This window comes from Macrotis lagotis, chromosome 1, assembly GCF_037893015.1.
Source record: "Macrotis lagotis isolate mMagLag1 chromosome 1, bilby.v1.9.chrom.fasta, whole genome shotgun sequence".
NCBI classification, from domain to species: Eukaryota; Metazoa; Chordata; class Mammalia; order Peramelemorphia; family Peramelidae; genus Macrotis; species Macrotis lagotis.
The window spans coordinates 820,037,145-820,052,012 of record NC_133658.1 but is presented as its reverse complement, the minus strand read 5'-3'; the positions used below and the strand labels follow the sequence as shown (position 1 = coordinate 820,052,012).

The window sequence follows — 14,868 nt, the reverse complement described above, 5'->3', positions numbered from 1 at the left end:
TCTTTTGTTTTCAAGTCAGACTGGCAATGTACACTATATTGAACAAACTGTTGAAACTCTTGACCAATAAAGATAATTCTCTTCCTACCAAACAAAATTCAGTTTATTGAAGTATTCTCTCCAATAACTATTTAAAATTGTTACAGAACAAAAAGAGCAGCTTTAAACAATCAATATATTTCCCTCTCCTTAGTCAGTCATTCAACATATATTATGTTTTCCTCTCAAGTTACTTTAACTGTAAATATTTATCAAAATTGAATTATTTGTGAGTCTTTTGGTTCTCAGTGATTTTCTTTCACTTAATAAATCTTAGCACCCAAACTTTTCCATTTCATATCAATACTTCAATCTTTAAAGTTCATATGATTTCTCTTTTTAAAAATATTATCCTCAGTCATAAACCATGTATATGTAAATGATCTGAGTTATTCATCATATTTACAGTTCTAAAAACTTCAACACAATAATCCAACTCTTTAGTACCCTTGAAATTGTGTTCTTTTACACACACTAAAACTCTATTTTTACTAAATACATTTTATCTGTCTCTTTATAAATTAAACTGTTGAGCTAAATTATCATTCTGCAATGTTTACAAGGAAATTTGTGTCTATATTTATATTGCAGATCATTTTCTATCTCAAAATTATCCAGTTCCTATCTGAAATTTATTGTGCTTTGTAAGCATTTACTAACATTATAGTAAAACAAAGGTTATTTTTCTACTCATTACCTATCAGAATGTTGATAATGTTTGACTATATCTTAAATATTTGCATCTTTTCTGCCATTGTCATAATTTAATTGCTTCATATGGAAAGGACCTTAGAGATATAATATTCTTCATCCAGGTTCTGTTGATCTGTACTTCTATATCCCATTCCATAGATCCCTAATCATGTGCCTTGATAGATTAGGTTAGAATGGCATATTCTTCTCTTATCCTTTTTCTCTAATCTTTTTCTTGTCTGCAAATAAGCCATATGCTTTCTGGAGAAAAAAAAACCTGATCCTATCCTCTGAATGCAAAGAAATGATACAAAATTAAATTGTTACTTTCCATCTGTCAAGATAGCAGGCTTCCCATATTTAAATTTTTTTAGGAGAATACCATCATAGGATCATAGATTTAGAACTAAATAAGACTTTAAAAGTCATTTTGTCCAGCCTTATTTTGCAGATGAGGACAGTAAGTCACAAGTAATTGGAGTGAAATGTCCAAGGCTTCACAAATAATTAATGATAGAGTTGTGATTTGAACCCAGGGCTTTCAATTCCAAATTTCATATTCATTCTACTGTGCCACTTTGTTTATTCTCAATAAAATCATATTCCTTAATTTTATTTTATTCTTATTTAAGGCAATGGGGTTAAATGACTTGCCCAAGGTCACACAGCTAGGCAACTATTAAGTGTTTGAGGTCGGATTTGAACTCAAGTCCTCCTGACTCCTGGGTGATGCTCTATCCATTGTGCCACCAAGCTGCCCCTAGATTCCTTTTAATGAGGGAGGAAGTGAGAAAAGGGTCCCTTTTTCAGGAAAAGTTAGGAGGTCTATCCCCATTCACAGCCTTATTAATCATGGATAAAAGGAACCATGTTCCTCTGTCTCCAAGCCTGACAAGTTTACCCTTAAGCTATCCATGAAACAAATTCCAGGGTTCTAAGTATTCAGTCCAATTTATTGTCCCCTATAATATCCAAATTTTACCTCAATCAATACCATCTCCTGGGGGAAGACATCACAGTAGAGAGAATATATTGAATTTGGGGAGGACATAAAGTTGAGTTCCCAGTTCAATGACTCATGAATTTTTTGTCCTTGGGAAATAATATAGCCTCTTTGAATAGTACTTTGCTCATCTATAAAATATTGAGGGTGGTGGATTATATTAGTGAACTAAACTTCAAAGTTCTATTTCAACTTTAAGTCTTGTAATCCCCCTCACCTTAAAGGTATAAGAAAAATATATTTAAACTTTATCTAGTAATATGTAAGATAATTGATAATATAAAAAAAATCACTCCATGGGCTTTAGTATAAAGTCTAAGATTTTAGCCAAGTAGTGATAAAGCAACATTTATTCATTATTCACTTTTTCTGTAATACTGTGCTGGCTGACTATATTCTACCAGGCTACTGATATTCTGATTATAAAGAATAAGAGAAGCAGGATGGTGTAATACCAGTTTTGGTGTCAGAAACACTTGGATTTTGCCTCTGACACATAATAACTCATTTAACAATGTTCCAGGTTGGGGGTGGCTAGGTGGCGCAGTGAATAGAGCACCAGCCTTGGAGTCAGGAGTACCTGGGTTCAAATCAGACCTCAGACACTTAATAATTACCTAGCTGTGTGGCCTTGGGCAAGCCACTTAACCTCATTGCCTTGGAAAAATCTAAAAACAAAAACAATGTACCAGGTAACTCTCAGAGACCATAAATTACAAGTATTAGTATATCTATGTTGATGTAGGGAGTTTGCATACTGATGTTTCCTAACACCAATGAAGTCACAGATTTAGGCAAAAAACACATGGTTAAAAAAAAGTTAATTCCCGGGCCAAAAGCAGGTTTGGAGGAAGGAAAAGATTAAAAAAAAAAAAAAGAAAGAAGAAGGGAGAGAGAGAAAGAAAAGAAATAAAGAGTGTGGGAAGGAGGAATGAGGGAGAAAGGAAGAAAAGGAAAATCAAAGGAGGAAGCGAGAAAGGAAGGAAGGAAGGAAGGAAGGAAGGAAGGAAGGAAGGAAATTCCACAGGACCAAGATGACTCCTGTCAAAGTTTTTATTCCTTTTCTTTCAACAGAGTAGTTATTTATTTTCCCAAATAATTCCTTTTGGTTTTTTTTAGATTTTTGTAAGGCAAATGGGGTTAAGTGACTTGCCCAAGGCCACACAGCTAGGTAATTATATTAAGTGTCTGAGGTCAGATTTGAACTCAGGTACTCCTGACTCCAGGGTCAGTGATATCCACTGTGACAAAGAATTACTTTAATAATTACCCTAGCTTGGACATAGACTCCTACTTGTAATCTCATTTTGGTTACATAACTCCATAGCACAGGCTAGTCATTTTGAGCCTGACCATACTACTTACCTCCTAGTGGTCTAAGTAAACTAAGTATCCAATAACTCCTGACAGAATTTCCATTTTTCAAAATTTTAGCATGTGTAGAACTGTAAGTAAGTTTTATGAAAAGTATGTAATTTAAAACCACTGTCAAAGATTCTTTCCTTCTTCACCAGATCAGAGTCTAGACTTACCCATCTAATATTTTCTTGAACTTCAGAAAGGATCAGAAATTTTATTTCCTACTTCCCTACCTTTGTTTTCCGTAGTTTACATTTTGAAATTGCAGATGGGAAAAGGACCAGACCTATGATTTTTCCGTTATAGAGCTATCTTGGAAAAGGAAATTCCCTCTGGGGGGCTTGACTCGAACATTCTCATTCCCCCCACCCCCACCTACCCCCTATCCCAAAGTGAAACAATATTTGATGTTTTTTTAATTGTGAAAATTAAGTAGAATAAGAAAAGAAACAGTTTCACAATTTAACTCAGCTAATGTATTTCATACCAAAGGTCTGAAAGTTGTCAGAGAGCTGATAGATAACTATTCAGAGTCTAGTTTGACTCTATCTTTTATATTTACAAAATTTCATTAATTTGAAATATCAAAATTGAAATTAACTATTTTGGGAAGTTGTGAGTTCCAACTGTGAATATACAAACAAAATGTTGATGGCCATTAGTCAGGTCTGTTTTTAAGGAATACATGAATGAGTTAGGGGAATAGACAAGATGACCTTTTCTAACTCCAAAATTTAATAATCTAGTTTTCTCTCATTTGCCCAGTGGCAAGTAGAAACAAGGTAAATGCTGTATTCTATATTCTGAAAATTATTATGAGAATCATACATTTAGGCTTCCATAGGAGGTTGGGAATTAATCTTGAAATTGGATTTTATTGGGTTCTTTTCTAACAGAATCAAAATGGAAAAAATTTATGGAACTGGAATACTTTTGAATTTTTTCAGGACAAAATTGTGATCCTGGGGATATAGGTGTTTTGTGTTGTCAAGTTGCAAAAATTTTGCTGAAGATTTAAAACCTCAGTAAATCATAGAACTCTAGTTTTCAAATGTTGGCTTATCATTAAGAAATGCCTTAGCCTGGTTCTGATGATTTTCTACATTTCCTTTTTTCTTAGTAGTTAGTGTTAAGAAAATGCATTCAATGGCCTGATTTCAAAGGGCAACACAGAACAAATTATAATTCACAACTAAATGATCCCCTCTATTGTCCTATGAAAGAATACAAAGTTTATAGTACACAAAATAATATCACCTGAAACAAATAACATTATTCTTGCCATTTTAAATTATGTCTATATTAGACCAAAAGAAAAATAATAATCTCTCTCTTTTCACACACACACACACACACACACACACACACACTCACTCACTCACTCACTCACATAAAGACAGTTTAAATCTTCCTAATTAGAGGTAAACCATTTTCAGTGGTATTACAATGCTCACTATGTGGTCACTTTTTAAAAAGCACATATCTCATTCTTAGTAACAAAGCAGAGCTTATATTTTGATCAATTCAATGAAGGAAAAGAGTTCTAGAGACCTCATGATGAAAAATGCTTTCCATCTCCAGAGGAAACTGATGAATCCTGAATGCAAATTGAAGTATTCTTTTTTACTTTATTTTCTTGATTTTTTAATATCATGACTAATATGGAAATATGTTTTACATGACTTCACATTTATAACTGATATCTCGATATCATATTGCTTTCCTTGTCAGTGGTTAGGAGAATTTGGAAGTCAAAAATTTTTAAAAATGGATGTTAATCATATTTTTACAAAGGAAAATGGGTAGCTAAGGAAAAAAGTCAGACTTCATACACAAGAAATGTTAGTTTCATTATTGTCCTTAGGAATTTTGATGATTATTTATATGACAAAGTATAATTCCATGTCTCTGTAACTTCTATTTATACAATTTTAATTGAAAACTCTTCAAAATTAGAGAGAATATGCCTGTTTGGAAACTTTTATTGATCATAATTGTATTTTTAATGGAGGGAGGCCTGGATTTCAAACTGAATTTAATATGTAGTTTGGACCTATTAACAATTTAGCAAGATTTATTGGCCAATTCTCTAAAACTAATTCTTTTGAAATGAAATAGTCAGACAATGAGGAAATGGCAGTTAGTCAGTATGAAATAGAAACTTGATTTTTTTTGTACTCCAAGATACAATCTCTCTTGTTATTTTTTTTATTAAAGATGGTGTTAAGTTAGTGGAGTGAGCATGTAGTATAGCAACTTGAGGTTAACCTTATTTTGTGTAAATTCTAAGAGTCTGTGTGTGTGTGTGTGTGTGTGTGTGTGTGTGTGTGCGCGTGTGTGTGTGTGTGTGTGTGGTTATTAATATTCTTCTTTGGTCCAATATAGATAGGCTATATTTTAAAATGACAAAATATATGAAAGACAACAAAATACCTTATAATAACCAGGAATATTAGTTCTTAGTATTTAATAGTAGAATTTCTCTTTACTCTGTATTATGATTACTTTAAAAACAAAACCAAAGACCCATGGCAAGAAAAATAAAAACAGATCCAGCGCTTAAGCATGGTTATGAGGGTCAAACTGATTCTACTAGTCCAAAATGGAGAGAATCCAAAAGCAAGATCCCTTAACCAGAAAATGTTCTGCCATCAGCTACTTTAAGTTGGAGACTGTCAAGAGAAGTTCATTAAATGGTCTTATTTCACATTAAAACTCTAAAGAAAAAATGACAAGGAAATTGCCTAAAAAAAGTTCCTGTCTATATAAGCCTTCCACATTAAAAGCTCATTTTGGAGAATGTAAAATAGAGAATCAGTGAGAAAAATATATTTATGTGCATTATGTTTTTCTCTCCTCTCAATCCATCAGATGCACTGTGCAAATTTGGGAACATTAGGGATACTTAGAATAATACCCATATTTCCTAAACCAGAGTAATTTGTTTTCAGTAGCGCATTAGAGACTACTTGGATATCTCCTTTGTTGGGAGAACAAATTCTTAACCTCAAAACAAGTTCATCATCAAAATAAAAAAGAAACACAGACTCTTGGAATGTGTGACACTGGAATCCATTACATAGGGACATTGTGCAATATTCTCCCCTGAAGATTTTTAAAATTAGGGTAAACAACCCATTTTCTGGAATGGGTTCTGGGGTGGGATTTCTCAGAAGACAGGTCAAGATCAAATGACATTTGGAGTGAGATCTCTCCAACCCCATGATTCAGAGAAATCCAGTTTCTTTTTTTTTTCACCTTAAGAGCTCAGGACTGGTATTATTCAGATTTATGTTAGGTTATTTTTGCATTGATTTACCAGACAGGTGATATGATACATAGCAGATAGTCATCAGGTGTAAATAATGTTTTACTCCTGGGATTCATGCAATATTATATAGAAGTTTGGTAAGTGTTTTGTTTTAAATAAATGGGGGGGGGCATCAGCCATTGATGTATCTTCAGACTATGAGATGAAAATAGGCTGCTCTATCTATTTATTGTTTTCTAATAGTAAGTAAATTTTCTAAGGCATGCTTTTATTGGTTTCTTTTTGTCTTATTCCCTAACATGGTATTTTGACTTCGAAGGGATGACTGGAGACCATACAAGCTTAGAAGACTGTATTTCATCTGGGTGTGCAGGGACATTCAGTCCTTTCATTGGTTTGCAGATTTACTCTGTGTGCTACATAACAAGGTAATTTGGTCAAGTAACTTATGGGTGTTCTTTTATTCCCCAGGGAATAAATGCCAACTCTTTCTGTTATTGGCCTTTCATTTATGCCTTTTAGAAGACAGTTCAAAAGAATCATGTGGATTGTTATCAGTGATGACTAATGTATCATGAAGTTCTATGAAAAACCAAAGAAAAACAGAGTTATGGGGGGTGGAGATGAAAGGGTAGGGACAGCATGATAATGGAAAGATCAATGGATTGAAAGGCAAAGGACCTGAGATCTCACAATGGAGCTCAGCCATTCACTCCTGGTGAGACTTGCACCTCTCTGCACTGCAATTTCCTTGTCAGCAAAATGAAAGGTAGATGACCTTTAGGATCATCTTCTAGTTCTAAATTGAGGACCTCTCTTCCCCCTCCCCCATTCTGTTGAAGGCAACATTTTAGAAAGGAGAGAAAGGACCTGCTTTTCCATCTTTTCTTAATTGTAAAATTCTGAGATTCTTCTTTGTCATAATTCATTCAACAAAAATTTTTTATTAAATTTCTTCTGCCATGTGCTATTTTACTAATTATAACCACATGTTTCTATAACACTTTAAGGTTTACAAAGCTTTCTGCACAGCAGCCCTGTGAAGGTGATAACCATCCTGTGGCTTCTAAAGAGGATTTTAAATCTATTTGGCTTTTACTGCATGTCTTTAGGGAGTATCTGGTCTACAGGTATATCAATATACCTGTCCTGAAGAACCTTAGGGACCGAATTTAAAGTACAATATTTCTCTGTTGTGACTAGGTAGATACCAAACAATTCAATTCAATAAACCTTTTTAAGCCCCCACTGTATCCTGAACCTACTACATTTACTGAATACTCTCCCTAGTACTGAAGAAGATTCAAAATTTAGGTAAGACAAAGTTACTAATACCTGAGCTTACAATTTAGCATGTACAATTACAATACAAAATTAGTAATTTACCATGTAATACAAAATAAATAATGCCTGGTGAATACAATAGAGGAATATTAAGAAAAAGTGTTATGTGAGGGCCAAGGAAAAAGTTGTTACTGCCCTAGGTTAGCAAGCAAAGCTTCATGGAGGAGGTGGCATTTAAATTGAGTTTTAACTGAAGAATTGTAATTGAAAATTGTAGAGTAAATTAAAGACCATTTTCTGGGTTGTAACCTATATTTGCTTCTTAATTGATTTCAATCGAATGGATAGAAGCAAAGAATCAAAATAGCTATTAGACCTAAAAATATTATTCATTACTGATAATTAAGAATATATCATCTTTGTAACTTTTCAAAAACGTACATAGATTCCTCATATGTTTCTATCCTGGTTCAAAAGCTAATTGCCTCTCTCCTGGTCTATTGCAATCACCTCTTAAATACTATCATTTCCTCAAGGCTCTCTTTCATTCAATCTGTTCTCTACTGCTGTCAAAAGTGATTTTCCTAAACTATATTTTTGATCAAATCACTACTTAGTAAACTTCACTAGCTACCTATATAATCAAATACAAAATCTTTGACGTTTAAAGTCACTCTAACTCCAATTTAGTTTCTTGACTTCCACTTTTCTCTACTTACAATCCTGTTGCAAACCAAACTGCCATTTTCGCTATTTCTCACACATGATTTTGTCTCCTGTCTCTTGTCTCCTATATCTGGGCTGACACACAGACCATATATACTATGTTTAGAATGTACTCCTTCCTTGCCTTTGTCTCATAGAATCTCTAACATCTTTCAAAGCCTAGTTCACCTGTATTATCTCTTGTGTCTTTGATTAATGCTCCCAGATGGGGGTGCCTCCCCTTCAACAACTTACCTTGTGTTTATTTCACACACACACACACACACACACACACACACACACACACAAACACGGTATATATCTATGTATATGTACATCTCATCTCCCCAGGAACAATTTGGGCAGGGATTTTTGTTTTTGCCTTTGTACTCCCAGCATGAACCCTAATAAATTCTTGTTGATTGAGCTCTTGCCTATACTTTCTCATTATTCATTCTCTCTTTAATCCTTTGCAATCTAACTTTTTTGCTCACCACTCTTAATGAAACAATTCTCTTAAAAGCCTACAATATCCTTTTAGTAACTGGTAACATATTTTTAATCCTTATTTTTCAGTTCAGTTCTAGTAGTGAATAATATGTAGCACTGAGTTTGGACTCAGGAATGCCTGAGGTTAAATCCAGCCTCACCTTCTTATTCTTTATGTGACCTAGGGCAAATCCCTTTTTTTGATCTCTTAAATCAAGCATTCCATTAAAGACCTGTCCAAGATCATTTTCTAAATTCTCCCTTGGCAATTCCATTCACTCTCAAACTTTCAAATACCACCTCTGTAACAAATAACTCTCAAGACAATATTTCTAGCTCTGACCTCTTTTGACTTTCAGACCTGTTAATTATAAGTATCTAAAGAATACTTGCCTCTTGATTTCTCTCATTGTAATTTAAAAATCAGAATGTTGAAGACTGAACTTTTGATCTTGTCTTTTATACCTTCTTCTCCTACATTTTGAGTTTATATCATCACCCAGTCTCCTTCATTTGAAACCTTGAAACCCTATTTGGTTCCTACCCCCTACTCAAAAATATAATCAGGGTGAAATTCCATAAAATCTACTTAGCAATGGTGAAAACCCTCTACAAGACATCTTTATAAACTATTTGGATTTTTGAAATGATTTTCCCTTAATATCTATCTCCATTTTCTCTGCATCTCTCTCTCTGCCTTCACTAATTATTATAATCATATTTTTCCATTGTTACCTGTCAGTCAATCAATCAATAAACATTTATTAAATGCTTAATAATGTGTTTCAAAAACTGTATTAAGCACTGGAGATATAAAAAGCTTAGAAACATTGTCCTTATTCTCAAGGAACTTACATTCCAATGAGGATGACAACATGTATATACATATGAAATAGAAACAAAAAAATAATCTCAGAGGAAACTTTGTGATTCTAGGAAATAACTAAATCCCCTGTGATTTCCTCATTTTTATCTTTGCTCACATTGTTCCCTATTCCTGGAGTATTCTTTTTCATCCTTTTCTCCTACTAAATTACTTTCAATCCTTTAATACACAGCTCAAATATCCCCAATTTCTTCATCTTTATTTCATTCTTTGAATGTTGACTTCTTCTTTTGACCTCTTCTTACCTTTCTATAATATACTTAGAAATGATATACTCCACAAGGTCAGAAATTATATCTTCTCTAAATCTTGTATCTTCCTCAGTATCTATAATGATATTTATACAGAACTGGTAATGTAATATGTAAGTCCTAGCTATTGGCAGAAATTGAAATCATAGAAACCTAGAATTTGACAAGAAATAATGTGTACAGGGAAAAAATAAAACATTCAGGTATCTTTTTTTAAAAAAATATTTTCCCAGCTTTGGCAGGAGAACCGACCTGATTACGTGAACATTCAGCTGTACCTCAGTCAAACAGATGGACTACAGGTATGTGACTAAGGCTGTCTTAAACTGCTGTAGACTTATCAGGGCTGATAAGAGGAGTAACTAAGGCCCTCAGGAAATTTAAATAAGCAGACATCAAATAAAAAGCCTTATCTTTCAATGCACTTTTAAGATATTCTGTCACTAGGGCCTTCTCTTCAGAGTCTTGTGCTTAAAATTCTTTGATTATACTTGAAACCACATATGCCTTCCAGTGGTCTACATTCATCTTCTATCACTAGGTATGTTTTCATGAAGGTTTTCAGTATTGGGGTGGGGGTGGGGGTTGTGGCAAAGTAGAGGAAAGTTGAATTTACTTTGTTTTTAATTTCCTTACAGGAAAATCCAACAATGAAGTGTAATGCAGACATGTGTAACTAGGCATCAATAAGCACAAAAATAATGATAACCACAACTTACATTCCCATAGTGCTTTAGGTTTGATTTAGCCCAATGGTTATGATTTGACTTTAAAAATTTTTTGTCTTTCATTAATGTGTTATCCTACAGTAGGTATGACTAGATGGCATTCTATCACGTTTGTGTCCTGATTTATGCCTCAATTCCCTGTACAGTAATTTGCCTGCTAGCAACATCATATCCCTCTCTACTCTAACCCCCTTATTCAATCCCATTTTCTTTTGTCAATTATAAGCCTCATTTAGCCAATAGATATCTTTTGAGAGATCGTAGTATACGTTGTTAAATTGAATTGCACAAAGATGTTCAGACTATTCTTTTTATATTAAGCTTGTCATGACTATGAATATATTTCCAAAATTTGTAATATTTCATTTGTATAATGAGTCAGCTATGACACTAATCTTTGTGTTTTAACAATACCTATAAAATATCTATGTTGTGAATGAATATTTAGATCACATTTTTGGTCACATACTATAGTTGTTTTAAAAAATTGTGGAAACAAACCCAAGAAAATCAGCAATTTGTAAGAATGTCATTCAAGACAACTATAAGAGTCAAAGTGAAAAAGGGAATGAATAATGCCTAAAAGTAGCTTTTAATGCCTTGCCACTTAATTTTTAAATGATCTTCCTTCCAGTGATTTGCTAGAAAGCCATGATATTAGTAAGAATAATGTCAGAGCAATAGGTTATCTCAAAAAATATGTTAACTTATGAAGAATGGAACATTATATTTTTTTGACAGAAAATAATTGGTGAAAAGTATCAACCACTGAATTCTAGACTTTTTATTGGAAGACCTCGATGGAAATTTCTCTTTGATGAAATAGCCAAATGTAATAGAGGGTAAGTACTGCTTCTATAGGATGCTGAAATGTGATTAGTGATTAAGTTAATATTATCCCTCATTGTGCTTGCTTTTCTAAGGTATCACAATAGCTAGTGTAAATGCAATATTTTAGGTTGTTTTATTAGAATATTTCTTTTTTAAGATGAACTTTAGATGGCAGCTAGGTGGCACAGGTGATAGAGTACTAGATCCAGAGTCACAAAGGTTTGATTGTGATTCTGGCCTTGGACACTATTCAGGTGCCTGACTTAACCTCTGTCTACTTCAGTTACTTCATCTGTAAAATGGAAATAATAATAGCTCCTAATTTCCAGAGTTGTTTGAAGATAATATCATATAACATTTCAAAATGCTTTGAAAATCCTAAAGTTATGTGTAAATAGTATTCATCTTAAAGAAATGAAATATTAAAATAATCTTAAAAGAAAAGAAATGAAAACTTACACATAGAAATGTTGCAATTATGTACTTCAGTGACCCAAATAAACAAAAAAATAATAGAGTAAGTCCACTTATATCTCATCATGTCAAGCTAAAAACTCATCCCATGAGAGAACCTAAATTTTTGTTTTGGAAAAAATTGGAATTCAAAATCTTATAAAAAATGAATTTTGAAAGTTGTTCTTTTGTGTAATTGGAAAAAATACTATTTACAAGAAAAAAAAATCTCCCAATCTAACTTTTCCTGTTCAGGAACCTTTGATTAATGATTATCCAGTATTCCTTTCCAGGTTATACTTCACAGAACAACCAAAATCATCTTCCTTGTGTGCAAGTCTCACCACAAAATTTGCCAAATGAAAAAGCTTCTGTCTCCCTATTGCTTATAAAATGCATGATATTAAAACTAGGCCTTTTTAATAATATGATTTCAATCTGCCTTTCAATCATTATTTAATTTTATTGTCCTTATTATCCTCTACATTTTATATCAAACAGATCTACTGTTTCCTGTTGTCTCTAGCTGCCATTCATTAATGTAAACTTGATTCAGTTCCTACCTCCTCCAGGAAAGCTTTCCTGATAACTCCCTATATCACTTCCCTTAATTGAAAATATTCTCTTTTTTCAACTTTTAGAATATTTTCTGGGTCAATCCTTTGCTTTTTTCACACTCTACTATGGATACTACACATACACACACATATATGTGTATATATATATATATATATATATATATATATATATATATGTATATATGATATCTCCCCTCACCTCAAGTAGATTATAAAGAATTTTATATTTTCAGGACCTAGCACAGTGCCTTTTGTCTTGCAGGCAATTAAAGACTGTTAAATTGAACTGAACTGAACCTAGGCTAAGTCTCTTATATAACACTTGAGAGAACTTAGGTTAAGAATCAAGTCACTCAGTTAGTTGCTCTTGACTTGAAGTGCTCATCTTTATTTTGCTGTTCTGATAAGGGTTACTTCCTTGAGGATTTTTCAGGAATATTTTCTTTTCTTCCTCATCTCCTGACTCTTTTCATTAGAAAATACAAATTTTTATATATATATATATATATATATATATATATATATATATATATATATATATATTCTTCATAGTTCTTAGTTCCATTTAGATTTCAATATGCATTTAAGTTTTGGATTTCCTGAGCGCACCTAGCCACCAAGCACCAACCTCATTAAAGTTCTATTATCATGACTTCTTTTTTTAATGGCAAATTATTTTTTCTATGCCTTCCTGACTCCCCATTCAAGACCATCTAGATGGCAGTTCTAGCACTCTCTGTGAATATATTCAATCTTTCTTTTAATTCCTTTTCAACTCTTTATCTTCATTCCCCTACCCAGGTTGAATTTTTTGTTCATCCCATACTGTACCTTGTTTCTCAGTGAGTTGATATGTATATATATCTCAAACTTTTACTTAACTATATTTTTTCAGTTGTTGTTCTCTTGGTAAACATACCAGCTACTGCTAAGCTGAGTCAACAATTCACTCTTGATCAGTAGCTTTAGAAAATACAATTTTTTTCCTTTCTCTTTTCTCTCCTTCATTCCTTCACTTTCCTTTCCTTTCCTTTCCTCTCTTCTCTTCTCTTCTCTTCTCTTCTCTTCTCTTCTCTTCTCTTCTCTTCTCTTCTCTTCTCTTCTCTTCTCTTCTCTTCTCTTCTCTTCGCTTCTCTTCTCTTCGCTTCGCTTCTCTTCTCTTCTCTTTGCTTCTCTCCTCTCTCCTCTCCCTTCCCCTTCCCTCTTCTTTCCTCTTCCTCCTTCTCTCTCTCTCTCTCTCTCTCTCTCTCTCTCTCTCTCTCTCTCTCTCTCTCTCTCCCTCTCTCTCTCTCTCTCCCTCTCTCTCTCTCATCTCTTTACATGATGGTGTCATATCCAATGATATCACTGAGTTAGATGAAACTGGTTACCTCTGTCTCAAATGGTTATTTTGCTTCTAGCCAGAAAACAATTCTTACCCAGTATCCAAACATTAAACCCTAAGTACAAAGGAAGTTAGTTAAAAGCTACTTGTACAAATACTTGAAAATACTTTTTGAAAATAAAATGTCTATGATATTACAGTTTCATAAAATATAAAGGGGTAGGAAGAAAGGGACATTCATAACAAGAATACATAGTATAGTATTGTGTCCTTATAAAAACATAAATGATGGAAAATTCATGCTAGTCAAGACTCATCTATCCATACTCCTCTAGTGAATAAGTTAATAGAATCATACATTTAATGTCCAGAAGGGCCCCAGGAGACCATACAATATACCTGCTCATTTTAGCACTGAGAACTTAAAGTTAAATTATTTACCAAGGATCTACAGGTAGTATCAGATAGGACCTGAATTCAGGCCCTCTGGTCTCAAAGTCATCACACCTCAGATTTCTTTTTTTTAATAAGAAGATGATAAACACATTATACTTTTATAATCAACAGCTAGTAGCATTATAGCATAAAATGGGGGGATTGCCAGTCTGAAAGGTCTACTTTCTAGTCCCACCTCTTTCACTTAGTTATTCATCCATAGTAACTCTGAAAGGTCAATTAACATCTTTTGATCTATTTTCTCATTTTAAGCATTTAGAACAAAACATGTGTTGAGACTATAGTTCTAAAAGTATAGGGAATGAATTGATACATATCTTAAACTTTTAATTAATCATATTTTTTCAGTTGTTGTTCACTTAGTAAATATTGGAGTTCTGTAAGTTTAGTTTACAGCCACCTTAGACATCACTTTAAAACTTCATGTACCTTGTTTCTCAACTATTTTTCAGCAGCAGAAATCTCAGTGTGAACTTCATTCTGAGGCTATTCACACTGAAAGAGTTATTTCCCCAAAG

General features: G+C 33.2%; 1 protein-coding gene across 5 annotated transcripts in view; it reads left to right on the top strand.

Annotated features, from left to right (window-relative positions):
• The window catches only part of NOX4 (NADPH oxidase 4), a 255,234-nt gene that overhangs the window by 225,952 nt on the left and 14,414 nt on the right, over nucleotides 1-14,868 (top strand). For 4 of the 5 annotated variants that reach the window (XM_074217078.1, XM_074217079.1, XM_074217080.1 and 1 more), the window contains 3 exons: nucleotides 6,685-6,793; nucleotides 10,214-10,282; nucleotides 11,450-11,550. In XM_074217078.1, coding sequence (XP_074073179.1) covers nucleotides 6,685-6,793; nucleotides 10,214-10,282; nucleotides 11,450-11,550 — 279 coding nt within the window. The other variant, XR_012474419.1, reaches the window with a different exon arrangement.